The sequence below is a fragment of the Palaemon carinicauda genome, unplaced genomic scaffold (genome assembly GCF_036898095.1).
Source record: "Palaemon carinicauda isolate YSFRI2023 unplaced genomic scaffold, ASM3689809v2 scaffold441, whole genome shotgun sequence".
NCBI lineage: Eukaryota > Metazoa > Arthropoda > Malacostraca > Decapoda > Palaemonidae > Palaemon > Palaemon carinicauda.
The window spans coordinates 111325-139231 of NW_027171697.1; the positions used below are offsets into that span (position 1 = coordinate 111325).

The window sequence follows — 27907 nt, forward strand, 5'->3', positions numbered from 1 at the left end:
TAAACTTTATTTGAAGAGCTCCAGTCAGGACAGGTAAATAACTTTGGGAAAAAATTGCACAAATCATCCAAAAAAAATGCAGTTAAAATAACTTTTCCTGCACTTTGGATATAAGAAAGAATAAAGAACTTTAAAAATTTCTTATCAGATTAACTGAAATAATAATAAAAGTTCACCATCCTTGACAATGAATATAGTTTAGGTAAACTTTATACAATATACTGGTAGTAAAAACAGACATTGGAGTACCACCATATATACTGAAATTCAGCAGGTTAAAATGACCACCTGAAATTCCTAAACAATCACTTCTGACAATCATTACAGGCAAAAAATATTTGTACAGTACTTGTGTAATGAAGATCACAGTACCAACTAAAAGAAAAGATATTGCATAAACGCTTTTCAGCCTCTTTGTTACAGGAAATTAGTAGCTAAGCAAAATACACAACCGTTACAAATACCACTTGGACGGATTGAAAAATCTAGTCTTACTTTACATCTCTATTCTTGTAAGTAAACTAAAGACCTGATGCAATTTAGTCTCGCAAACTACCAGGTCCAGTACGACTCCTTTACAGTTTTAATAACTTAAAATACAAAGGAAATTTACTTCTTACTGACCTTACAGCTTCACAGTTTACAGCCTAACTAAAATACTACCGACTACTAGTTCCGAGTACAGCTGAGCTCCCTTATTTTTGACACTGTTCGAGGTAATTATTCAATTGATTGTCACGTTCAATAGAATCCACCATTATATTGCTATATTCTAAAGAGTCTACATTACCCTGACACGATGTTGCCTTACGTACCGTACGACTACAACGGCTACCTATTAACTTTACGTTTCTGTGCCTGTCGAAGCCCAATGCTCTAAAGGGAACTTTCTGTGAAACAATACTCAATAAGAAAGGCAAAGTAAACATCACACTGGAAGCACTTCCTATTACAAGACTAAAGCAATGCATTTTGATTAACTCTTGCCTAGCTACAGTACTGTATATACAAAATCTTCGGTCTGCCATCAATGCAACTTAGGCTTTATGAAGTTAACACCCCATTTCACAAATAGAAGGGATTTAAGAGATTTGTAAGGTCCAGACAACTACGGTGTAATTTGGGATTTGGGCGAGCAAGTAACCTTAAATTTTACGACAAAAGGAACACTGGATTTGGACGAGCAAATCTTCAAATTTCAAGACACTAGGGGAACGCAACCAAATCTTGCTAGCAATCTATTGCATATCAAAATTAAAGTGAAAGCCTGAAAATCTTATATATTCTAAAATAAACAACGATCCTCTAACTAGTAACGTGAAGAAAATGGCCCAGCCTGCAGAATATCCGCAGTCAAGCTATCACAACATACTCTAAATCAAATGCACTAAACAGTTCATGCAAAACCCTCCCACCAATCAAATGCCTTCCCCTGTGTACACCAACTTCTGGACACCACCCTTCCACCAATAAAATACCCTCCGCTGTGTACACCAACTTTTGGACAACCTTCCCACCAATCAAATGCCTTCCGCTGTGTACACCAACTTTTGGACACCAACCTCCCACCAATCAAATACCCTCCGCTGTGTACACCAACTTTTGGACAACCTTCCCACCAATCAAATGCCTTCCGCTGTGTACACCAACTTTTGGACACCACCCTCCCACCAATCAAATACCCTCCGCTGTGTACACCAACTTTTGGACAACCTTCCCACCAATCAAATGCCTTCCGCTGTGTACACCAACTTTTGGACACCACCCTCCCACCAATCAAATACCCTCCGCTGTGTACACCAACTTTTGGACAACCTTCCCACCAATCAAATGCCTTCCGCTGTGTACACCAACTTTTGGACACCACCCTCCCACCAATCAAATGCCTTCCGCTGTGTACGCCAACTTTTGGACACCACCCTCCCACCAATCAAATGCCTTCCGCTGTGTACGCCAACTTTTGGACACCACCCTCCCACCAATCAAATGCCTTCCGCTGTGTACACCAACTTTTGGACACCACCCTCCCACTAACCAAATGCCTTCCGCTGTGTACACCAACTTTTGCACACCACCCTTCCACCAATCAAATGCCTTCCCCTGTGTACACCAACTTTTGGACACCACCCTCCCACCAATCAAATGTCTTCCGCTGTGTACACCAACTTTTGGACACCACCCTCCCACCAATCAAATGCTGTTTGCACCAACTTTTGGCGATCATTTACTACTAATAATCTGTGGAAATAACTATACTGATGGTCATTATAACAAGGCTGATAATAAGTCAACAACAACAACTTTAATGTGAGAATCTCCTCCATCCACTAATCGATACGTAGGGCATGGATGATGTTTTCGAGCGCGGTGCGAGCGTCCGAGGGCTCGAAACTTTCGTGCAGAACTTTGAGCGCAGCCTTGGAATGTCTTTGGCACAACTCTTTGGCTTTTTCAACTCCATTGCCACTCGTAACGATTTCGTGGATCTGCGGCAGAAAATTGGTTGTTCAACTCCTCTGGGTTTAAAGTGGACAGTATACTTTACTTCTAAAGAAAATTTGCTAGAAACCTTTATATTCAACTTCCATAAAACATTAAAATTTACAATGGACAGTTTTGCATGGCACAAATTTGCAATAATAATCTACTGTTAAGTGCAAAATACATCACAAACTAAAGTGGTGAATAACTGAATGGACTATTATTAGTAAATTCATTCTGAATGGACTACTATGCTATAGTAAATAAACTAAATGGACTACTATGGTATAATAAATAAACTGAATGAACTCTACTATGCTATTGTAAACAATCATTTGAAACCATTGGAATTCTTCAACTCCCATGCCATTCTTCTTGTGGTTCTGACATGGGTTTGTTTACCTTTTGCATATATTGAACATAAATACAAGACTAACTACACTTGAATGAACAACACTGACAGTTTTAAAAACAAACAACCTAGGTGCAAAATCTCACAACATAAATTGAATTATTATGCTCTACAGTACTCTAATGAGTGGATATATTTTAAAAAGAAACTTACCTTCTTAAAATCATGTTCATCCCAAACATCAACTTTGCTAATTTGTTCCACAAGGCCAGGATCTTCGGTGATATGCATAACAACTGGACTGGAAGTCAGGTCAAAAGGGGACCCAGGCGGGTAGCGGTAAAAGTCTAAAAATGGTTGAAGGTCTGTGTAAGCCTGGAATAGAGAAAAATATTATCAATGGGGTGGCTCTGGAATCATGAATTTGGGCCATACAGCCCAATGATGGGGATTAGAGGGATATCCAGCAATTGCAAGGACAGGAGTGAATGAACTTCAGGACAAGTCTTAATAAAAAATAAAATGGTGATAAAGTCTCCATAAAAAACATCATGATGAAGTCTTAATAAAAAAATATGAAAATGAAGTCTTAATAAAAAACATTATGAAAACAAAGTCTTGATAAAAAACTATTATGAAAACGAAGTCTTGATAAAAAAAAACAATAATGAAGTTTTAATAAAAAAAAAACCATGAAGTCAATTAAAAATAATCATGATGATGATGTTAATAAAAAACATGACGACCATGATGAAGGCTTGATAAAAAACCATGACGATGATGATGAACTCTTTATTAAAAGTTACCTATATTCTAAGTGAGTTTCCTTTTTCATTGTATTTGAAAAATATATTCAAAACTGAAAAATGATTAACCTTGGAAAATTTCTTTACCCTCCGTAAATTAAGCACCAATCAAAACTCACCTGCCAGGCCAAGGCAAGTTCCTTGCCGAACTCGAACCCTTTATCCTGCATTCCCTCGTCGTGCCCCGCGAGCACCATTGCGCACCGACACGATTTCGCCAACAGACTGCCTGCAAACAATAAAAGACTCCTTGAGAAATCATTCCTTCATACGTAATAGGAAATAAACAGTTAATCTTGACAGTGCTAAACAATAGCTAAATTACAGCAGTGAGGTACGCAAGATTCATAACCACCCGATTCTTTGACAGTTTTTTTTAAATAACACTTCGAGATATTTTTTTTAACTATATAAACGCTTCACTCATAGTTCCCAATGATCGTTAAGTTGCAAATCACATAAGCAGCCTATTAAGGCTAGCAGACACTAAAAAATAGCTCAACCTTAGGTGATGCAATCAAAATGACAGGAAACCACACACCAACTTCAATACTCTCAGACTATACAATAATCATCATCTTTCCCACCATTATCACCACATTGAAGGTCTGTTGCCTGGTGCGCCTTCTCTAAGGCCTTCTATCAAATGCATCCTCTTCCCCTAAGTCTCTCCTCTTCATATCATCCTTGACCTTATCGCGCTATCTAATTCTTTACCTCCCTCTCGAACTTCTCCCAACACTTTTCCCCCTCATGTTCCTACATCTGAGGTGACACTCATAACCACTGTAGTCTTTACTGTCTGCTATTTTTCCATTTCATAATTTTCCAATCTTTCAAGCAGTCACATTACCATAATCCAACTCGGCATTTTCATTTCAGTTCCCTCAAGGTTTGCTTCCTCTATTCGTCTTGAGAGACCACGTTTCCGATCCCTACATTAACAATGTGCTATAGTTCTTGATTGGCTCTTATCACATACCATTCATGCTACCTCTTTCCCAATTCTCCCACACATCTCATATCCTCACATCCTCCCTCCTTACCCTAGTAGATCCCAAGTACTTAAATGGTTCCACCTGTTTTATAACAAAGCTTCTATTTTCATGCATGGCTATCCTGTCCATACCTTCCTTACTGCTAACCATGACTTGCATCTTGTCCACATTTACTCTCAAGCCACTGCTCTCCAAAGACTCCTGCTACTCTACAACACTTCTGTAAATCTTCCTCATTTTCAGAGGTATTCACCAAATCATCTGTATATAGCAACTCCCACAACTCTTAATTTTTATCTTTTCACTTAACACATCCAAGACCACCACAAATCAAAATGGGCTCAATGGTGTAATTCAACACTAACAGTGTGTTCCCCTAATGGGTATATTACTTTTGTCCTTGCTCATTTGTACATAGTCTACCATTCCAACCCTATATTATTAAAGCAACCATACAAATACTAACAATGAGACCACATCCACTTAGTATTAACAAAAATATACCAGGGCATATTACAGTGCTCAGAAGACTTTAACAAAAGATTCCTTCTGACTGGAATTAAAACTTTGCAAGATAGGATTTGCTTTATCCTCAAGACAAAAAAAAATTGCTACACATCTATCATCGCTAAAACAGCTGGAAAATAAAAGTCAAACACTGCCTGAAAAGTTACTGTTTCATAGGATTAAAAAATAAGAGCATGCATGAGCCAAAAGGCCCTTACCCTCTGTTTTAAAAATGATCAAAACTAAGAATAGACCAAAAGATAAAAACACAGCTTAGCCAGAACTTTACCAGCAGATAAGAAGTTTCTCTCTTCCCAGTCCTTAATATTAATATCCGTGTCTGGAAGTGGATTTCCTTGACTGTCCCTGGCTCCTAGAAACTCGGCTTGCATGAAGTCGCTAATCGCTGTGCTGATAAGCTCCACAACCTGCAAAACAAGAACATTAATAAACAATCGCTGAACCTCTCGCTATTTAGGAGTTACAACATGTCCCAGTAATAATGAGAATATAAATTTTCCTAAACTTATAAAAGTCGAGTATAAAATACTGACCGCCACTAGCTATATATTCATTAACCCTTTTACCCCCAGGCTCTTTGGAAATTTCCAACCCTTAGCCCCCCAGGGTTATTTTTTCCCCAGCACATTTTGCAGTATATTTTTTTTAAATTGCTCTAACAGCCTTAATTTTTGTCATAGAGAGGTCAGGTTGGTCTCATTCTCTTGGAAAAGCCCTGAATTTTCTCAAAAAATTATCAAAAATATGAAAAAAAAAAATTTTTATAGCATTTTTTTGCAAGGACGTACCATTACGTCCATGGGGGTAAAGGGATGAGTTTTGTGAAACGTACCAGTACGTCCTTTGGGGGTAAAAGGGTTAATTTATTTTTCCCTCTAGGGTTGTAGTGGCCGATGTGGTAACGTCCCTGACTGGGGATTCCCAGACTGGGGTTCGAGTTCCACTTAAACTTTATAGTTTCTTTAGACACTGCAACCTCACCGTCCTAGTGAGCTAAGGATGGGGGATTTCTTTAGACTGCAACCTCACCGTCCTAGTGAGCTAAGGATGGGGGATTGGGAGAGCCTATAGGTATCTGCCGAGTCATCAGCAGCCATTGCCTGGCCCTCCTTGGTCCTAGCTTAGAGAGGGGGCTTGGACACTATCATATGTACACTGTATGGGGCATTCTCCTGCCTGATAGGGCAATGTTGCTGGTGTTACCAAATTATGGCAGAATTTCCAGATAGTATTACACTTTTAAAGATCTACAGACTTGCTTTATTAATTAAACATTTAAATAATCAAAATTTTTCTTGAATTACTGAACATATCTCGCACTATTCATTAAAAGTTTCATTTACAATACACTACTGTACAACCAAGCAGTTATAATTTTTAAATACTGTATAATTTTACAATGAGAAACTTATCTTACAAGGAACAAAAACCGAAAGCTTTCAAATCTCCATTCCTTTTTTGTTGAAAAAAACTTTATCCTGATACCATAATATCCAATAGGGATGTAAACCTTTCCAATGATCATGTTATGATTCATTACCATAAAATTCTGCAAAATATGATATTTTAATTATAAAATAAATTTTTGAATATACTTACCCGGTGAATATATAATAGCTGCTGCTCCAGCGGCTTGACAGAAAACACACAAAAACTCGCGAGCGATCGCTATGAAGGTTGCGGGTGTGCCCACCAGCGCCAACTATCGGCCAGATACCGCATATGCATGTAAACAAGCCTCAATTCTTCTCATCCCGCTGCGTCTCTATTGGGGAGGAAGGGAGGACCTTTAATTTATATATTCACCGGGTAAGTATATTCAAAAATTTATTTTATAATTAAAATATTTTTAAATATTTAACTTAGCCGGTGAATATATAATAGCTGATTCACACCCATGGTGGTGGGTAGAGACCAGAGTTATTAAGTTTACAGCGTATATGCTTAGTTTTTTTGACAGTTATAACATAACAAAACCCAAATATATAGGTACCTGGTAAGGAAGTTGACTTAGACGATTACTCTGCCTTGTTAGTCTGTCTTCCTCACGAAGCCCAGCGATCCTCTTAGGATGCTGAAAGACTCCCAGGAGCTGAAGTATCAAGGGCTGCAACCCATACAACAGGACCTCATCAAACCCCTAATCTGGGCGCTCTCAAGAAATGACTTTGACCACCCGCCAAATCAACCAGGATGCGAAAGGCTTCTTAGCCTTCCGTACAACCCAAAAACAAGATTAAAAACATTTCAAGAGACATTAAAAGCATATTGGAATTAGGGTAATGTAGTGGTAGAACCCTCACCCACTACTGCACTCGCTGCAACGAATGGACCCAGTGTGTAGCAGTCCTCGTAAAGAGTCTGGACATCTTTTAAGTAAAATGACGCGAATACCGACTTGCTTCTCCAAAAGGTCGCGTCCATAATACTTTGCAGAGATCTATTTTGCTTAAAGGCCACGGAAGTTGCTATAGCTCTTACTTCATGCGTCTTAACCTTAAGCAAACATCGGTCTTTTTCATTCAAGTGAGTATGAGCCTCTCGTATTAAAAATCTGATAAAATATGACAAAGCATTCTTTGACATAGGCATTGATGGTTTCTTAACTGAGCACCATAATGCCTCAGATCCACCTCGTAAGGACTTAGTACGGGCTAAGTAGAACTTAAGAGCTCTAACTGGACATAGCACTCTTTCAAGTTCGTTGCCTACGATCTCTGATAAGCAAGGTATATTATTATTATTATTATTACTATCCAAGCTACAACCCTAGTTGGAAAAGCAAGATGCTATAAGCCCAGGGGCTCCAACAGGGAAAAATAGCCCAGTGAGGAAAGGAAATAAGGAAATAAATAAATGAAGAGAACAAATTAACAATAAAGCATTCTAAAAACAGTAACGTCAAAACAGACATGTCATATATAAACTATTAACAGCATCAAAAACAAATATGTCATAAATAAACTATAAAAAGACTCATGTCCGCCTGGTCAACAAAAAAGCATTTGCTCCAACTTTGAACTTTTGAAGTTCTACTGATTCAACCACCCGATTAGGAAGATCATTCCACAACTTGGTAACAGCTGGAATAAAACTTCTGGAGTACTGCGTAGTATTGAGCCTCGTGATGGAGAAGGCCTAGCTATTAGAATTAACTGCCTGCCTAGTATTACGAACAGGATAGAATTGTCCAGGGAGATCTGAATGTAAAGGATGGTCAGAGTTATGAAAAATCTTATGCAACATGCATAATGAACTAATTAAACGACGGTGCCAGAGATTAATATCTAGATCAGGAATAAGAAATTTAATAGACCGTAAGTTTCTGTCCAACAAATTAAGATGAGAATCAGCAGCTGAAGACCAAACAGGAGAACAATACTCAAAACAAGGTAGAATGAAAGAATTAAAACACTTCTTCAGAATAGATTGATCACCGAAAATCTTGAAAGACTTTCTCAATAAGCCTATTTTTTGTGCAATTGAAGAAGACAGAGACCTTATATGTTTCTCAAAAGTAAATTTACTGTCGAGAATCACACCTAAAATTTTGAAAGTGTCATACATATTTAAAGAAACATTATCAATACTGAGATCCGGATGTTGAGGAGCCACCGTCCTTGATCTACTTACAATCATACTTTGAGTTTTGTTAGGATTCAACTTCATACCCCATAATTTGCACCATGCACTAATTCTAGCTAAATCTCTATTAAGGGATTCACCAACCCCAGATCTACATTCAGGGGATGGAATTGATGCAAAGAGAGTAGCATCATCAGCATATGCAACAAGTTTGTTTTCTAGGCCAAACCACATGTCATGTGTATATAGTATGAAAAGTAATGGGCCAAGAACACTACCCTGTGGAACACCGGATATCACGTTCCTATAATCACTATGGTGCCCATCAACAACAACTCTTTGAGATCTATTACTTAAAAAATCAATAATAATGCTAAGAAACAACCCACCCACTCCCAACTGTTTCAGTTTGAAAACAAGGGCCTCATGATTAACACGGTCAAAGGCAGCACTAAAATCAAGGCCAATCATACGAACTTCCCGACCACAATCAAGGGATTTCTGTACAGCATTGGAGATATTAAGAAGGGCATCACATGCTCCAAGGCCTTTACGAAAACCAAATTGCAAACTAGGGAGTAGATGATTACCTTCAGCAAACCTATTAAGACGTTTTGCCAGAAGACGTTCAAAAACTTTAGATAATATGGGAGTTATGGAAATTGGGCGGTAATCAGTGGGACTTGAGCTACCACAAACACATTTACATAGAGGAGTAACATTACCAATTCTCCAACTAGTGCTAAAAGCTCCTCTTCTTGCTAACTTGCGCAAAATAACAGATAACTTTGGAGCTTAGAAATCTGCTGTCTTTATAAGAAACAAAGGAAAAATACCATTTGGGTCTACACCTCCATAAGCATCAAGGTCCATCAACAGAGCTTTAATCTCACGAGATCGAAAAGCTAAACTAGTTAGTTTAGCCTCAGGAAAACAGGAAAGAGGAAGTTCAAGTTTTTCATTACTCTGTTTACTGTCAAAAACATCAGCCAAAAGGGTTGCCTTTTCCTTAGGACAGTGAGTGACTGAGCCATCTGGTTTAAGTAAAGGAGGAACTGTTGCATCTACACCAAAGAGTGCAGATTTAAGGGTAGACCACCATTTATGTTCCTGAGTTGTACCAGAAAGTGTTTCTTTTATGGTTAAATTGTACTCCTTTTCAGTTGAGGCATAAACTCTGAGCAAAAGCTCGAAGCTGAGTATAGTTGTTCCAGGTCAAATCTGATCTGTTCCCCTTCCAAAGATGATAGGCCTCCTGTTTCTCCAAATAAGCACGTCTGCAATCATCATTGAACCACGGTTTGTCCTTCACTCGGTACCTTAGCACACGAGAAGGGATACGCCTATCAATTATGTTGACTAGATTCTCATTCAAAGGGACAACAGGATCTACACTATTATATAATTGTGACCAATTCAAGCACAAAAGATCATGTAAAATCCCATTCCAGTCTGCTTGGGATTTCATATAAATTTTACAAGAATATGATATATCAGGGACAGGCTGCTCAGTCTTCACTAATAATGAAATCAAGGCATGATCAGATGTCCCGACTGGAGAACCAACCTTACTAATTATAACGCCAGGGGAGTCAGTGTATACGAGGTCCAAGCAATTACCAGACCTGTGAGTAGCTTCATTTATGATTTGCTCACAGCCTGATTCAGAGGCAAAGTCTAAAGCTCTTAAGCCATGGCGATCGGTAGGAGAGATAGAACTTAACCACTCCCTATGGTGAGCATTAAAATCACCAACAAAGACAAAAGAAGCCTTTCTATCATCTTCTTGTATCTTAGCCATAATGGTAAGAAGACAATCGAAGATAGAATCATCTAAGTCTGGATTCCGGTAGATCGAACACAAATAAAAGTTGTTATGCCTGCCACAAACTTTTATTACCTGGATCTCATGACATCCACATTGATAGCAGGACTTATGAGAAGCAGGGTACTCGGTCCTAATATACACCGCCATTCCCCTGGCCCTAGGGATGGCATCACGTTTCAACATTATTGGTTTCTTAAAACCAGTTATAAGGAGCTCAGATGAGTGCCTCATATTAGAAACCAAAGTTTCTGAGCACAAAAGAATATCATACTGTCTGGACGCAACTGTAAGGTCTTGGATATTTGCATGAAGACCACGAATATTGCAATACAGAAGACGACATTGACGAAATCTAGGACGTACTGGTCCCGGATTTCGCTCAATGTCTCCAGACAGCATAAGAATTAATAGAAATAAAAAAGAGACAGCATACTTAAAAACTAGATTAACAAGAATTATAACAAAAACAATACGTACAGAATTAAAAACAAAGTGATTGATGATACCCATAGACTATAGTAAAAAGTCGGAAAAACTGGTCAACATGGAGGAGCCGATACACCATGCAAGGCTAAATACCCTCCAGGATAGCCACTTCAACTAAAGGGAGGACAGTAAGGATGGTTTTGAGAAGAAAAATAATCAGAAAAAGGAAAAGACAACCTCTTGATAAACCACCAGGCATCCATGGCCCTTCTATTAAGCCTGCCCAACACACCATTTCAAAAAAACAGGAAGAAAAAAAAATAAGATAGAACAGTGTGCCTGAGTGTACCCTCAAGCAAGAGAACTCCAACCCAAGACAGTGGAAGACCATGGTACAGAGGCTATGGCACTACCCAAGACTAGAGAACAGTGGTTTAATTTTGGAGTGTCCTTCTCCTAGAAGAGCTGCTTACCACAGCTAAAGAGTCTCTTCTACCCTTACCAAGAGGAAAGTACACTGAACAAATTGCAGTACAGTTCAAAGTTGGAGCAAATGCTTTTTTCTTGACCAGGCAGACATAGTCTTTTTATAGTTTATTTATGACATATTTGTTTTTGATGTTGTTGATAGTTTATTATATGACATGTCTGTTTTGACGTTGTTTCTTATTTTAGAATGATTTATTGTTAATTTGTTCTCTTCATTTATTTATTTCCTTATTTCCTTTCCTCACTGAGCTATTTTTCCCTGTTGGAGCCCCTGGGCTTATAGCATCTTGCTTTTCCAACTAGGGTTGTAGCTTGGATAGTAATAATAATAATAATAATAATAACCCCTTGGGTGAAGATGTGTTAAGTATCTCATTGTTGTCAGATGTATGAGGAAAGACGAGAATATGTAAAGAATAGGCCAAACTATTCTGTGTAAGTGTAGGCAAAGAAAAAATAAGCCGTGACCAGAGAGAGGGATCCAATGCATTACTGTCTGGCCAGTCAAAGGATCCAATACCTCTCTAGTGGTAGTATCCCAACGGGCGGCTGGTGCCCTGGCCAACCTACTACCTAAAAGATTTAGGCCAAGGACAAGAAGGCAGTTCATTTTTGGCCAGGAAACCAAGTTGAAGTGAACATATGGCTTTTTCTGTAGAAAAGCCGATGTTCTTACTGAAGGCATGAAGTTCACTGACCCTTTTAGCCGAAGCCAAGCACACTAGGAAAAGCGTCTTGAGGGTGAGATCCTTCAGGGAGGCTGAATGTAATGGCTCAAACCTGTCTGACATGAGGAACCTTAGGACCACGTCTAAGTTCCATCCAGGAGTCGCCAAACGACGTTCCTTAGAGGTCTCGAAAGACTTAAGGAGATCTTGGAGATCTTTATTGTTGGAAAGATCTAAGCCTCTATGACGAAAGACCGAAGCCAACATGCTCCTGTAGCCCTTAATCGAGGGAGCTGAGAGGGACCGAACATTTCTCAGATGTAAAAGAAAATCTGCGATTTGGGCTACAGAGGTACTGGACGAGGACACAGATGCTGACTTGCACCAGTCTCGAAAGACTTCCCACTTCGACTGGTATACTCTAATGGTAGAAGCTCTCCTCGATCTTGCAATCGCACTGGCTGCCTCCTTCGAAAAGCCTCGAGCTCTTGAGAGTCTCTCGATAGTCTGAAGGCAGTCAGACGAAGAGCGGGGAGGCTTTGATGAACATTCTTTACGTGGGGCTGACGTAATAGATCTACCCTTAGAGGAAAACTTCTTGGAATGTCTACCAGCCATTGAAGTACCTCGGTGAACCACTCTCTCGCGGGCCAGAGGGGAGCAACCAACGTCAACCTTGTCCCTTCGTGAGAGGCGAACTTCTGCAGTACCTTGTTGACAATCTTGAATGGTGGGAATGCATACAAGTCCAGATGAGACCAATCCAGTAGAAATGCGTCTATGTGTATTGCTTCTGGATCTGGGACTGGTGAGCAATAGATTGGAAGCCTCTTGGTCATCGAGGTGGCAAAGAGGTCTATGGTGGGTTGACCCTAAGTCGCCCAAAGACCCTTGCACACGTCCTTGTGGAGGGTCCATTCCGTGGGAATCACCTGACCCCTCCGACTGAGACAGTCTGCCAAGACGTTCAAGTCCCCCTGGATAAATCTCGTTAACAGGGAGATGCCTCGATTTCTTGACCAAATGAGCAGGTCCCTTGCGATCTCGTACAGCGTGAGGGAGTGTGTGCCTCCTTGCTTGGAGATGTACGCCAAAGCTGTGGTATTGTCGGAGTTGACCTCTACCACTTTGTTTCGAAGGAGACTTTCGAATTTCATCAAGGCCAAGTGGACTGCCAATAGCTCCTTGCCGTTGATGTGCATGCTCTTCTGACTTGAGGTCCACAGACCTGAGCATTCCCGACCGTCCAGGGTCGCACCCCAACCCAAATCCGACGCGTCTGAGAACAACACGTGGTTTGGGTTCTTGACTGCTAGGGATAGTCCCTCTCTCAGACTGATATTGCTGTTCCACCATTTCAGGCATGCCTTTACTGGTTCGGAGACCGGGATTGATACCGTCTCTAACGTCCTGTCCTTGTTCCAGTGAAAGGCTAGATGGAACTGGAGAGGCCGAAGGTGTAGTCTTCCTAGCGAGACAAACTGCTCCAGGGATGATAGAGTCCCTACGAGACTCATCCAATTCCTGACTGAACACCGTTCTCTCTTCAGCATTAGTTGGACTTTAAGCAGGGCTTGTTCTATTCGGGTGGTAGACGGAAAAGCCCGAAAAACTGGACTGCGAATCTCCATCCCTAAATAAAGAATAGTCTGGGATGGGATCAGTTGGGACTTTTCTAGGTTGACCAAAAGTCCCAATTCCTTGGTCAGACCCAACGTCCAATGAAGATCCTGCAGACAGCGATGACTGGACGATGCCCTGAGAAGCCAGTCGTCCAAGTACAGGGAGGCTCGGATTCCCGATAAATGGAGGAATTTTGCCACATTCCTCATGAGCCTCGTAAATACGAGAGGAGCAGGACTGAGGCCAAAGCACAGGGCCCGAAACTGGTATACCACATTCCTGAAAACAAACCTCAGAAACGGTTGGGAATCCGGGTGTATAGGAATGTGGAAGTACACATCTTGTAGGTCGAGAGAGACCATCCAGTCTCCCTTTCTGACCGCTGCTAAGACGGACTTCGTGGTCTCCATAGTGAACTTTGTTTTCGTAACAAAAACGTTGAGCGCACTGACGTCTAGCACCGGTCTCCAACCTGCTGTATTCTTTGGGACTAGGAAGAGACGGTTGTAAAACCCCTGTGATTGAAGGTCCGAGACTTTCACCACCGCTCCCTTCTCTAGCAACAGACACACTTCTTGGTTTAGGGCTTGTCTCTTTGACTCCTCTCGGTACCTGGGAGAGAGGTCTACGGGAGTTGTCACTAGAGGAGGTTTGCGTACAAACGGAATTTTGTACCCCTCTCTGAGCAACCGAACAGACTCTTGGTCTGCGCCCCTCTTCTCCCAGGCCTGCCAGAAGCTCTTCAATCTGGCTCCTACCGCTGTCTGAGGCTGTGGGCAGTCAGACTCTGCCACGTGAGGACTTGGCTCCTCTCTTCTTACCTCTCTTTCCCTCGGCACGAGCGCTTCCCCTGCTGGGAGCTCTGCCACGAAAGGGCGGGATAAATCTGGATGCCGGAGTCTCGATCCTGGGTCTTACAGCAAAGGATGTAGAAGGAATACCTTTGCGAGCAGAGGACGCCATCAAGTCATGGGTGTCCTTTTGCACAAGCGAAGAAGCTATATCCTTAACCAGTTGTTGCGGAAACAAGGACGCTGATAAGGGAGCAAAGAGCAGTTCTGATCTCTGACAGGGAGTAACTCCTGCCGAAAGAAAAGAGCAAAGGGTATCTCGCTTCTTTAAGACTCCCGACGTAAAAGTGGAGGCGAGCTCATTGGAGCCATCGCGGATGGCTTTATCCATACATGACATGATAAGTAAGGAAACATCTCAGTCAGCAGAAGAGATTTTCCTACTTAAAGCTCCTAATGACCAGTCAAGAAAGTTGAATACTTCAAAGGCCCTGTATACGCCTTTAAGCAGATGGTCAAGGTCCGAAGAGGACCAACTAATCTTCGAGCGTCTCATGGCCAGGCGACGGGGAGAGTCTACGAGGCTTGAGAAGTCACCCTGGGCAGAGGCAGGGACTCCCAAGCCGAGAACTTCTCCCGTGTCATACCAGACGCTCGATCTAGAAGCAAGCTTAGAAGGAGGGAAGGCAAAGGCCGTCTTCCCCAAACTCCTCCTGGTATCCAACCAGTCGCCTAAAAGTCGTAAAGCCCTCTTGGAAGAGCGAGAAAGCACTAGCTTAGTAAAGGCTGGCTTGGTAGCAGGTAAGCCTAGAGCAAACTCAGACGGTGGCGAACGAGGAGCAACAGCAACAAAGTGATTGGGAAAAAGATCCTTGAAAATCAACATGATCTTCTTAAAGTCCATCGAAGGAGGAACCGTCTTAGGTTCGTCTACATCTGAAGGATGATCATCATGATGAGGATCAGCAACGTCCTCATCTGAAGGATCTTCGTCCGACAACTGCTGAGTAACAAGCAAAGGGGAGACCTGCCTTGGTGGCAATGCTTGAGACGCAGAGTCCACACGCACTGGTGCATCAGTAGCAGTCCAGGACGCTACGTCATGTAACTGCTTAACAGCCTGACTGTCAACAACAACAGAAGCGGGAGGACGCTCGACGTCAACTCGAGACTGTCTTGACTGCCTAGACTGCGCAGTCAATACAACTCTTGACTGTGGTGCTTGACGCTCAGCGTCAAAATAAGTCAACTTCGCTGGTTGGCGAACGTCCTGAACGTCAACAAGAGCATTAGGAAGCGGCTGAACGTCCACATGCGGCTGAAAGTCAACACGGGACTGCATCGAGTGAGGCTCTACAAAACGTGAATGACGTGACTTAGTAACTCCAACGTCAACAGGACGAGCAAAGGCTCGTTTGGGCGGCTGACGGCCAGGATCTCGATCAGCTAAGCGGCGAGGATCATCGTGAACCTTTTCAGCAGAATAGTCTTCCATAAGGGAGGCGAGCTTAATCTGCATGTCTTGCAGTACAACCCATTTAGGATCAACGGGAATGGATGCGGTAAGAGACGAGGGTAACGTCTGTGACTGCAAAACCTTGCCTACACCAAGACTCTCGGAGCCTGTGTTACGTTTCTGCTTAGGCGGCGAGCAGTCTTCCGATGACTGAAAAGGGTCAGAGCTGTCCCAATGGCTACAACCAGGACACTGGACCTGTCCTGAAGGGACTGACTTTCGCTTTAAGGGCCTCGAAACCTTGCTCCACGGTTTCTTACGCGAAAAGCCTTCGGATGACGAGGAGAAAATGGTCTCGCTCGTCTTATGGTAGGGGCGGTCTTGATGAGACACGCCTGAAACCATAGAGGGAACGTCTGTTCGCTGATCAAGGCCTCTCAAACCCATAAGTCGTACGACATTACTTCTCCCTGGGGCTTGGGAGCTTGCAAGAGGTCTCGGACTAGGCGAACGACAGGCACGAACAGACGAACCCTCGGTCGCAACACTGATAACACTTTGCGCACTAATCACTCCCACGATTTTCCACTGTGGCACTCTGACACTTTAACTCTTTAACGTCAGCCATGAGTTGATTACGGTCTGTAGCTAACGACTCAACTCTTTCGCCCAAAGCATGAATGGCACGTAACATATCCCGCATTGATGGTTCCTGGGTGCTAGTAGAGGGTTCAGGCACAACTACTACAGGGGAAGGATTAGGTTCAGGAGCATGGGAGGAGGAAAATCTACCGATCTAGAGGAACTTCTCCTCACCCTATCTCTCTCTAGCTTACGAGAATACTTGTCATATTCAAGCCAATCGAATTCCGAAAGGACCACGCACTCCTCACACCGATCTCCTAATCGACAGGTTTTACCCCGACAATTAGAACACACAGTATGTGGGTCGAGAGAGGCCTTTGGAAGACGCCTATTGCAATCCCTAGCATTACACTTACGAAATCTAGGAATTGGAGAAGGGTCAGCCATTTTGAAAAAGTCAAAGAAAGTCCAAAGTCATCAACAATTAAATCTGTCCAAAAAATCTGAATCAAGAGTTTAAGTTGAAGATAAAACACCTGCACTGCGAAAGCTCAAACCAAAATGAAGTACTTCACCAAGTCTGTTGAAAAAACTCCAGGTTAACAGCGAGTAATGGTACGTCTTGTCGATCAGACCGACAGAGAAGAATTGAGGCTTGTTTACATGCATATGCGGTATCTGGCCGATAGTTGGCGCTGGTGGGCACACCCGCAACCTTCATAGCGATCGCTCGCGAGTTTTTGTGTGTTTTCTGTCGAGCCGCCGGAGCAGCAGCTATTATATATTCACCGGCTAAGTTAAATATTTAAAAAAGGCAAAAGCAACAAACATTGGATCAGCTTTTAACTAAAGAAAAACCTACCCCAAATGGACAGAAAGGGAAGAACCCCTCGAACTTCAATAACCAGTTGTCTATATGGAAGGGGATCCCCCCCCAGGCAATTACTCACTCCATCCCCACACTGGCATCCACTTGCGCCTTCATATCGCAGCCAAAAAGACAGTTTTCTTATGATGAAATGACTCATGTTTTTATTTTTGAGTTGTGTGTGTTATTGTATTTAATGTTTGTAAAAACTACATAACTATCACTCCTTTAAGACTGTCATGCTATTAGCAAATCAAATGGGACTCAGAAAGCATTATTCACTTCTACGTTATTTGTAACGAGAAAATTATTCAGTATTTGAATGAATCTATATCTAACAGTTAAAATGAATTCTGGCCGAATACCGAGGCATTACTGTACTAATACCACCAGACCTGACTTGAGCAGGTACACTAGGGTTTGCAATCAAACAGGAAAGATCAGAATTACTGCTTTGTGTGAAGGCTCGCTGGCCTTTTGAGATTTAAAGAAAGCTGTAGTAGTTATGAACTCCTCAAGCTAATTGCTATCAAAACTTAGCTGGTTAAGAGCTATATTAAAGAATGGTGCTGGAATGTCATCATCAAAAACATCCCAACTATGATTTACCCATCAATGAAAAGTAAGTATCCTTATGCGCTTGTAACTTAACTTTTGCTGTAACGAAAACACTTCTCTATTAGAGGAACAGAGGAGTATTCACCACCTAACAACACTTATTTAGTTCATGCTACTGTTCCCCATCAAAAGATAAACCAAATAAGTGTATAGATCACGGTCATACGCAGACTATGCCTTTCAACAATCTATGCAACAATCCAGAGGAAGATAATTTAAAGCACAAATATGCTTAACCTGGAAAAGTGTCTAGGGTGCATCGCAACTTAGCTTCTTACCAACCGATTCCAAAATATTTCATTATTAAACTAATTTTACTAATGACCGCAAAGGTAGCAGCAGTAGGGGATTTAGCGTTATGAAGCTTCATCTGTGGTGGATAATGGGGGAGGGTGGGCTGTGGTACCCTAGCAGTACCAGCCTAACTCTGGTTGAGTCCCTCGTCAGGCTGGGAGGAGCATATACAGGAAAGGTCCTCTTTTTTTTTTTTTTTTTTTTTTTTTCTCTCTCCATTAGTTTGATGTCTGCTACACCCCCCAAAATTGGGGGGAGTGCCTTGGTATATAGATAGACTAGAGACACGTGTATATTAAAAGGAAAAAATGAGGAAATTTAAAAACAAATGGGTAAATAAAAAACTGAGCTTCTAGAAAAAAAAAATTATGAACACAATCTCATAAAAAAAAAAATACCTCTGTGTTCCGTAGAGCAGCCAAACCAGTACAAGCATTCGCCAAAAGATAATCGCCGGCTAAAACTGCGATCTTGTTCCCAAACTTCATGTCTTCCATAGTGGTACCATCAAACATGTCTTTGGATATATTGACCACGCCTCTATGAAGCAAATGAGAAGTGTGGATCATCTCTGTGATTTCAGCCAAGCTTCTTTGTCTGAAAGGCAATAGAAAGACTGAGTAAACAGCTATTCGGAACTTGATAAGCCATAGATTAGGGACTTAACCAAGTCCATAAATATAGACAACAAAATTAAGAATAACCATAAAAGCTAAAGATTACAGTAGTCACATGGAAAGACTTCTTTTACATTGCAAAGTAAAACTACACTGGACAACAAGATGGAGAGGAGGCAGGAACATAGGTAGGGTAGAAGGATATACAATAAGTCTTAACTGAAATAAATCTGTACCATGAACAAGTTGCTTTTAAAGTAATCATTATGTAGATATGCAAATTTACATCCATTTAAATGTCTTGCCTAACATAAAATTACAAAGTTTACTTCAATGCTAGAGTCAACTGAGCTACCAGTCAAATTATCAAAGACTGCGTTAATGTCACGCCATACATGTATAGTGTCACAAACATTTATTCTACAGGAAAAAAGTTATCTAACTGAAATGTAGTACATTCAAAGAACTCATAATATCCTGAATAACATCACTTAATAAAAAATAATTCAGTTTTCTTAATATTCGACTGATTGTCTCAAATACTGTACTGGAAATGCAATTCAAAACTACCTGTAATATATGGCAAATGGCAATCCAGGTTTGTATTTTTTCTAACTATACAAAACAATCATTTAATGGAAGTATATTTTCAAAGTAGCTGGACCCCTCTTGCTCTAGTTATAAAGCAGTGTCTATACTTATTGGCGGGAGGTAGGGAAGCACCGCACCAATGCCAGCACACCTAGTAGCCACTGACACTTGCAAGGTGGTTGAGGTAGAAAGTAATACTTTGACTTAAGCTTGTATAATTAGGAAAAATAAAAATCTCCAAAGAATTTACAGTTACTATACAATTACAAACCCTCATCTTTTAATAGGGGACATACTGGTTGGTTTACTTTCCCACGAAATGCCAAAGCACTCTGGTCCTGTGTAGGAGTGGAAGCGAGAACTCCGGCCAAGGCCTAATGACCTGGAAATGGAGTTGCAGCAGATTTTAGTCTATCACTATAAGGGAAATATAGATTTTCAAGGGGAAAAAAAGCTATATCCAGTCCTCCATTTCTGTCTGGCCATTAAATATGATTTAGATCATGGTAAAAGGAGATCAAATGTTTATATCCTGCAGCATTGTGTACAAATCAATTGACGAAAAAACCACAAGAGATGAAAGTATCAAATCTGTAAAAAGAGGTAAGCGTGAATAATCTTGATGGCCAACCATATGGTTCTTAAGACTTCCTTTTGAAAGATGATCAGCTATACATTCTCAGTAGACTTTCCCAATGGAAGAACTGAACAGAAAGACTTGGGAACCTGCATGAAAAGAGAAAGTTCATTACTCTCCCTCTTGCCTTGGATCCAAAGGCCTTTTGGTAAGATGGCTGATCCTGGAGGTGGTTTCAATGGCAGGAGACTCCAGGTCAGAGAACTAAGTGCACCCCTTGCCCGAGACTTTATCAGATCACTGTTATTAGCACTGCAATTGCTGAAACGATGAACAGCGGCGAATGAAGCGCTTCAGGAAACAGAGGAAGGAAGGGGATGATTGTGGCTGCTGTCCCGTCTTATATGAGAGCGCTAGCACCAATAGCAGGAGCTCATGTACCTAGTATCAGAACCCTTCTTGTGGCTGTGATTGGTACACAGTAGTAAGACTGAAGAAACCATGCAGAGACTGGTCAGTGTCTCGTGACTGCAAGATCGGACATCCTGTGTACTGGCAACTTCCTCCTACTGTTAGAGCAGGACCGTCCCTAACAGGGAAAGGATAGGAATGTACTGCTTCCTGCTCTCCGTAAGAACGAGATCAAACTTCAAAATAGAGGAAAAGTGCGACGCCCTTTATTCCTACCAGTAGTGTACGTGCTCATTTGAAAAAACGAAAGCACGGGTAGGGGGTACATGAGCTCCTACACAGAGCTGATCAGAGTACTCCGAGAAGGATAAAAGGATACATCCCCATACCACAAGAAGACGCAAGAGCTTACATTAATTCCTTACCAAGGGGAAGGTTCTCCACCTTTCGATCGGTCTTTCTGGACTGGTACTGCGACATTAATTCCACCTTCATCAAGAAATCCTTCTTCACTTAGTTAACAATCCAGCCACTCACTTCCCTGCCTTAGGAGGAGAGGAAGTGTCTTGTAATAAGAGGGTGAGCTCTTGTACCTTGTACTGAATACTTCCATCCCTTCATTGTTTGACATTGTTCCCAACGCAAAAACATCAGAGGAATCTGCTAGATCAGTACCCTGTAATCTTCAGCAGCCAAAGTCAAAGTGAAGGTAGTGGATGGGATATACCCCACTACCTGACAGTAAGCCGTTTGCATTAACAAGTTGAATGGTCATCCCAGCTTCAGTGGTTGTATTCCTATTAAAGGTTGAAGGCTTGTACTAAGTGTAAGAACAAAAACCATCTGCAAAATCGTTCTCTAAGAAAATATTAATTAAGCACAACCAACCTATGGGAGACCCCTGCTGACTGGTCTTTATCCATCTCATCTAGATTGACATGGCCTGCTGCTTTGGATAGCAGCAAAACAATGAGGCCTCTGGTCTGCATGTTGTTACGTCCATTGTAGATCAGTCTCCTGTTGGGTAATAGAGAATTTTGAATGACAATTTTTCTATTATTAGTACCAGTAATAACAAATGACAATATTGAAACTAAATCCTTACCCCTATCCAGGAGTACAGTAAAATCTAACTAAATTTAATAACCACTGTTTTATACTCAAGAAAATCCATATGTAAATATAAAACTACACAATAACATACTATAATTAAGTCTGTACCTGAAAACAATTGACAAATATATAAGACTAGAAATAAAGAGCAACATTTCAACGGTACGCACAAGTTCTTACTTGGCCGTCTTGAGTAATGGATGAGAAGATCCGACTAACTTCCTGATGTGGACGGCAATATTTGACATTTCGTCCGACAGCAGCGATCTCAAGGTGAGATACGACGTAGGGTACCCGACGATCTTCTCCGCATCGCTGACAGCTCTGTTCCAGTCGGGTGCTCTTTGGGGTACTGTGCTGTATGGCTTCTTGTCTTTACTGGAAATAAAAAAAAGTTTGTTGATTAGAAGAAATAATGTAATACTAAAAATTTTAAAAAATTATTTCTATTTTTCCTAACTATACAAAACGGACCCCTTTAATAGTTGACTTATCCTTAGGTGTGAGGAAGTCCCTGTCACTATACTGGCAGGTTGAAATCCCAAGACATCTAAACACTCAGACCTCTTCGGAGCAAAAGGAGACTTCGATCCACTTCTTACGCCACTATTTTTAGAATAAATGTACCTTGTCTAATGAAAAGCACCAGTCCACTATATAGACATACACAAACTGTCAGTCAGCTACAATTTTTGGAACATTGCAAAACCTATAACAAAACGAAAATGAAACAGCAGGTCCAGGGACCCGGCAGTCTAAGTCAGTACTACCAACATCTCTATAATTTTAGAAACTGAGTTACAGCTATTCTGAGAGCATACAGTATTCCTATTAAAGGAGGAAGGTTTGTCCCGTTTAGGAACAAACCTGGAGTTCTCAAACATGCAACTTCATTACAATACTATAATGGAAACATGTGTATCCTTGCACCATTAATAAATATGAGTACTTAGTTTTATTTATGAATGATTTTGCTTGCAAGGAGAGTTTCTCCCATATATTAAAAGAAACCCTGAGATTAGCGTAAAAAAATACCAAATGACCTATTAATGGAACCCAGTGTGGGATACAATCTCTACATATAAAGCCATTATCATTTTGCTTACAATTTTGAATTTATCAAAGTGACAAATCATAGCTATCTCATAATGGTTGTAAACATTATAGATTCAGCCTCAGCAAAGATCAGGTGGTGATTTTAGCCTTCTGGAAGCGTTTTAATTGTCAGCCAAAATCTGGCAGTGATATTAGATGTCTATTACTGTACATAATCTCCTGACTAATCAACAGTATTCATTTAAAATTAATAAAGATTATAAGCCTCCCTTTAAAACTGTTCAATCTCATCTATTGTTAAGATATGACGAGTGGTCATGGCTTTAATATTGATGAAAGATTGTGAACTATTAATCTTATGAGTTGGTTCAAAGAAATAACTTAATTGATTACAAGAAAATAGAACTTCTCTATCAATCGATTTTCAGTGTTTACATAGGGAAAAAGGGAAGAGGGTCACTGTCCTCCCAGGTAAATAAGGATAAGGCAATCTATGTCCCGTTAAGTAAGATGAGGTACTTTTGATTACTAGACATACCCTTAATTTCCTTAATACTCCAGCACAACAAACTATACAATAATAGAAACTAAGAATTAACAAATATAACCTCTCCGCACATTTTGAGACTTCATTGGTGAAACACAGGTATTAAAGTTCTCTTGTCACTTGTTGGAGAATTGGTAATGTTATTCCATAAGTAAATGTATTTGTGGTAGCTATCACTGTTGAATATTGCCCAATTTCCTTAACTCCAATACCAGTATTTGAGTTTTTGAACGTCTTTTGGCAAAACACCTAAATAGGTTTGTTGTGGGCAATACAGTAATTAGTTCCTAGTTAGTAATGTGCCTTTTGTAAAGGCCTTGGAGCATGTGATGCCCTCCCTACAATATACAATGCTATACAGAAATCCCTTGATTGTGGTCAGAAGTTCCTAGGATTGGCCTTTGACCAACTTAATCATACAGCCCTTGTTTTCAAACTCAAACAATAAGGAAGAAGCAAGTCTTTCCTTAGCATCAATATTGAATTTGTGAGTAAGAGACTAACTATGTGCACCATAGTTAGTACAGTATACCTATGTGATATCTGGTGATCAAGGCAATGTTCCTGGACCATCACTTTTCATACTATATACACATGAAAATTGGCCTAGAAAACAGGCTCGTTGCATGTGCTGATGATGCTACTCTCTCTGCATCAATTCCTACCTATTGAATGTAAATCCATGGTCGTTAAATTCCTTAAGATAAAGCTAAAATAAGCGCATGGTGCAAATTATGGGGCATAAAGCGAGTCATAACAAAACTCAAAGTATGATTGTAAGTAGGTCAAGGACGGTGGCTCCTCAACATACAGATTTCTGCATTGGTAGCAATTTTTTAGTTCTAAAAGACTCCTTTGAATAAAATTTTAGGCATGATTATATCAAATTTACAGCATGATTCTTGACATCAAATTTAGATCCGTTCCAATGTTACCGATCTTAAACATTTTATATTATTGATTACTTCAGTAGTTTTTTCTTATTTCCTATCCTCACTTGGCTATTTTTCCCTGTTGGAGAACTTGGGCATATAACATCCTGCTTTTCCAAATAGGGTTGTAGCATGGCTAGCAGTAGTAACTAACATTTTCCTGTGCTTTGGATGGTTTGGATAACTGGTCATACTAGAAAATTTTTTTTTTTAAATTTCCAGTACATAAATATTTTAGAACAGTTCAATAGGCAAGAAAATTACACTGATCGGTGCAAAGGTAAATATTTATCAAAAATTAAACAATAACCTCCTGATGATATAGTCTTTTAAGAAGTTGAACACATTCCACCAGTGTTGGAATAGTGTGGATTTGCTGATTAAAACAGACGTCAAGATTCCTCAAATCCTTACAGAATGTAAACATAAAAAGGTACCTTGTAGATCCAGCACTGCACTTTAAATTTTAGATGCACAATGGAACTGGCTAAGCACTTTTCAAACTAAGGACGTAGAGTAACATTGCTACTGACCACACACAAACCCTGTACAGTATTTATGATATAGGCTAATCTACGAAAGAAAAAGCTGACCCTGCAAGAAGAATAATTTCATACAGATCAACGTACAGCATATAAGGATTTCAAAGGATGCATTAAGATATCCCCTTCATCAAACTAACCTTACGTAGGACAAAGAGCCCTACCAAAATAAGTAGAGATGTAGAATGGGTAATATTTAAAAATTATTGCAAAAGCTTCCAAGAGAAAAAAATAAATAGTCTTATCTGGAATGAATTCTAAACCTGACCTGCAACCTACCATAGGGTGCCCAGTACTGACCTTACTATGGTCCGACAATACTAACCCGACCCAGGAGACAATATTTATTGAGCTATTTCCTAAGAAACTATATTGCACGAAAAAAGGTATTAAATTTTCAAATCATCAGATATCTAGTCTTTCCAACTTCTCCTCTAGTCCCTACAACATTAATGATGCCAAGTCAGTAATGTTCCAGTTTTAGCAGCAAATTTTGGAAAATGCTGTCTTTCTTTTACCCACTTTGTATACTATAGTGCAAGTACATCACTATACTCTATCTGAAAATCGAGAATATCTGCAAAATAAGCTCCCACACAATAAAATGCTAGTGCAACATGCAAAGCTTGTGAAAACAGAAGAATTTAGATAATGTTTGATTGCAAGTCGAGCGAATGAATGATTTGAAGTTCTTTGGCATCCTGACATTGAAGGTCATTGACGCTGGTATCGTTTATTATAAATAAAGATTAAAAGAACATGCAATTAAAGCCAGAAACGTAAATGTTTTAAAAGTCGAATAGCATCAAGACGACCTGCTTCCAACAGATTTGAAAATGCCACTAGCATTGTACAACATGTCCAAGGATATTAGCAAGGATGAACCCGCCATCCTAGCCCCTGCGAGTCGAGCGAGCCACACAAGAGCAACAAGTAATTGAAGTATGTGAATATTGTTCTTTAGGGAGTCCTAAATCCCAACCTATTCATTTGTGACAAAAATATACGGTAAAAAAATCCAAAAAGCCCATTGTGAGGTAGGTAAATTATATGAAACCTTTGTAGTTCATTGGCAGACTGAAAGACATTTCACAGACAAGGGTAAAATTATAGTTACAGGCGGAAAAAATCGGAAAAAAAAAAAGGTTTTCCTATAGTAAATAATGTACTCTCACTGAACTTATCCTTCATTTCAAGAGTAAACCCGTCTGACCATCTAAGAAAGTGGATATTTTTAAGAAATCAAGCCGTTTCTGCTCTGCCGTGCGCTCGCAGAAATAGAGGAACAAAGCTCCTACGTACTGGCAAGCAATACATGCTGCGCTGCACACACTAACCCCATTGCTTATTAATCCTTAGATCATTTTTTATTTGTATTGAAAATGTGTCTTGTCCAAAGAAAACTGACTTTCATAGGAAACACCCGTCTTTTAGAAAAGCTAGGTGTAAGTATGATATATCGTCCCCCGGTTAGGCAAGTTAGTAAGAACACGGCTTGTAGGTTAGGTTAAGGGGGGAGTTTAGTTGGGTCTAATTACTATGCACGCTGGAGGAACTGGCCGCTGACATACAAAGGCTGCGAACAGCATTTCCCTCCGCAACTATGATTAAACCGACAAAATCACCACCTAACCTAGGAGCCATATCCTTACATACTTCCCCGCAGAGGGGGCCTGCGATCCCCCTTTATATTACCATATTCTTTGCTTACCATGTCCCAATCGACTACATTCACTCCAAAAATATACATTTGTATATCCATTCTCCGGTGTGACTGTCTGAACGATCCCCCGGTCTCAGAATTCTCCTTGATAATCTGCGCATGCGCGAACATTACCATTTGCCAGTGCATACGAAGTTGAAGATTAATTTTCTTGTAATGTTTGCGTGCGCAGCTCAACATTACCGCTTGCCAGTACATACGAGCTTGATGTTTTATTTTCATGCGAGCGAAGCAAGCTAATGGCGGAAAAGAACCATCATACAATGTCAAGGAGAATTTTGAGACCAGGGGATTGTTCAGACCGTCACACCGGTATTGGTTGAAATCATAATGATACCAAGCAAAAAATTGTAAATATTTACCCGTACACCATCACTATTAAACAACAAAACAGGTTCTCCCATAATCGAACCTTAAGACTGAAACGGCCTTACTACAGAGATTTCGCCTATTGACCATTAAATTAGGCCTATGCCAAATACGGGGATCTTAACCTACAGGTAGACTAAACAGCACGGCAAAACTTGTCCGATGCAAATGAGCTACGCCAAGAAGAATAAAATTATTAGGCTGTGAATAGCTAAGCCTATAAACCTTCAGGCTTAAGCCTAAACTAAAAAATAGGCCTATAGAACCTACTAAATGTTTTAAAACCTGAATAAACTATAAGATAGGCCTATAGGACCATACTAAAAAGTTCTAAAACCTGCAAAGTTGAAAGAATTATAGAGGCTTTTTTAGGTCTATTTACGACCTTATCTATAATTCATCTAATAGGCCTAAGTTCAAAGACTGACGGGTTATAGCCTAAGGTCAAGCTTATAGGCCTAACCTACGAGCATGGTTTGGTATGCATAAAAGGTTCCTATTTTAGAGAACAGAACTTAGATTTTTCCCTAAATTGGATTAAAATAAGGGAAAATTAGTTATATTAAAATAGGCTATAATCAAAACCTACAGTATAGCCCTACGTCTGGTTCGTACGTAGGTCTACGACAGACTACGTAATCCAAGCTATGCCTACCATTAAGTAATGGTTACGCAAGTTATAAAATTGTAATGAATTAAATTAAGGATTTCTACAAACCTGAGAATCAAAGCAGAAGTTGAGATTAGCTTAATGTTATTAGGACCAAACAACTGTTGTTGTGGGCCTACGCCCACAGACGCCCATGACGACCTCGGACAGCCCGCCCCACGCCCGTGAGGGTTTTGCACTATGAGCCGCTGGCCACATTTCATAAAGTGCCTTATATTACGACTCATCTTGATGAATATCCTTCAAGTTTATCACTATTGTTCACTCGGGTAGGATCACGTAAAGGACAACACCGGGGAAGATAGGAGTTACGTAAAAGACGTCCTGACACAATGACGTCTGTCGGTGAACTGAAGATGACTT

The 27907-nt window shown here is 40.5% G+C and overlaps 1 protein-coding gene across 3 annotated transcripts; it reads right to left on the bottom strand.

The window, feature by feature from the left end:
• Positions 1–27907, bottom strand: Pdss2 (Decaprenyl diphosphate synthase subunit 2). Of its 3 annotated transcripts, none has more exons than XM_068369259.1 (10): positions 27593–27907; positions 21886–22083; positions 21481–21609; positions 18795–18993; positions 5434–5572; positions 3759–3868; positions 3047–3208; positions 1785–2486; positions 1479–1732; positions 1–1426 (listed from the first exon to the last, which is right to left on the bottom strand). In XM_068369259.1, the coding sequence occupies exons 1-8, from the start codon at positions 27769–27771 to the stop codon at positions 2328–2330; spliced, it is 1275 nt and encodes a 424-aa protein (XP_068225360.1). In that variant the 5' UTR covers positions 27772–27907; the 3' UTR covers positions 1–1426; positions 1479–1732; positions 1785–2327. The 3 variants fall into 3 exon arrangements, with proteins under 3 accessions (XP_068225360.1, XP_068225359.1, XP_068225358.1); XM_068369258.1 differs by having other exon boundaries at positions 1479–1528; positions 1581–2486; XM_068369257.1 differs by having other exon boundaries at positions 1479–2486.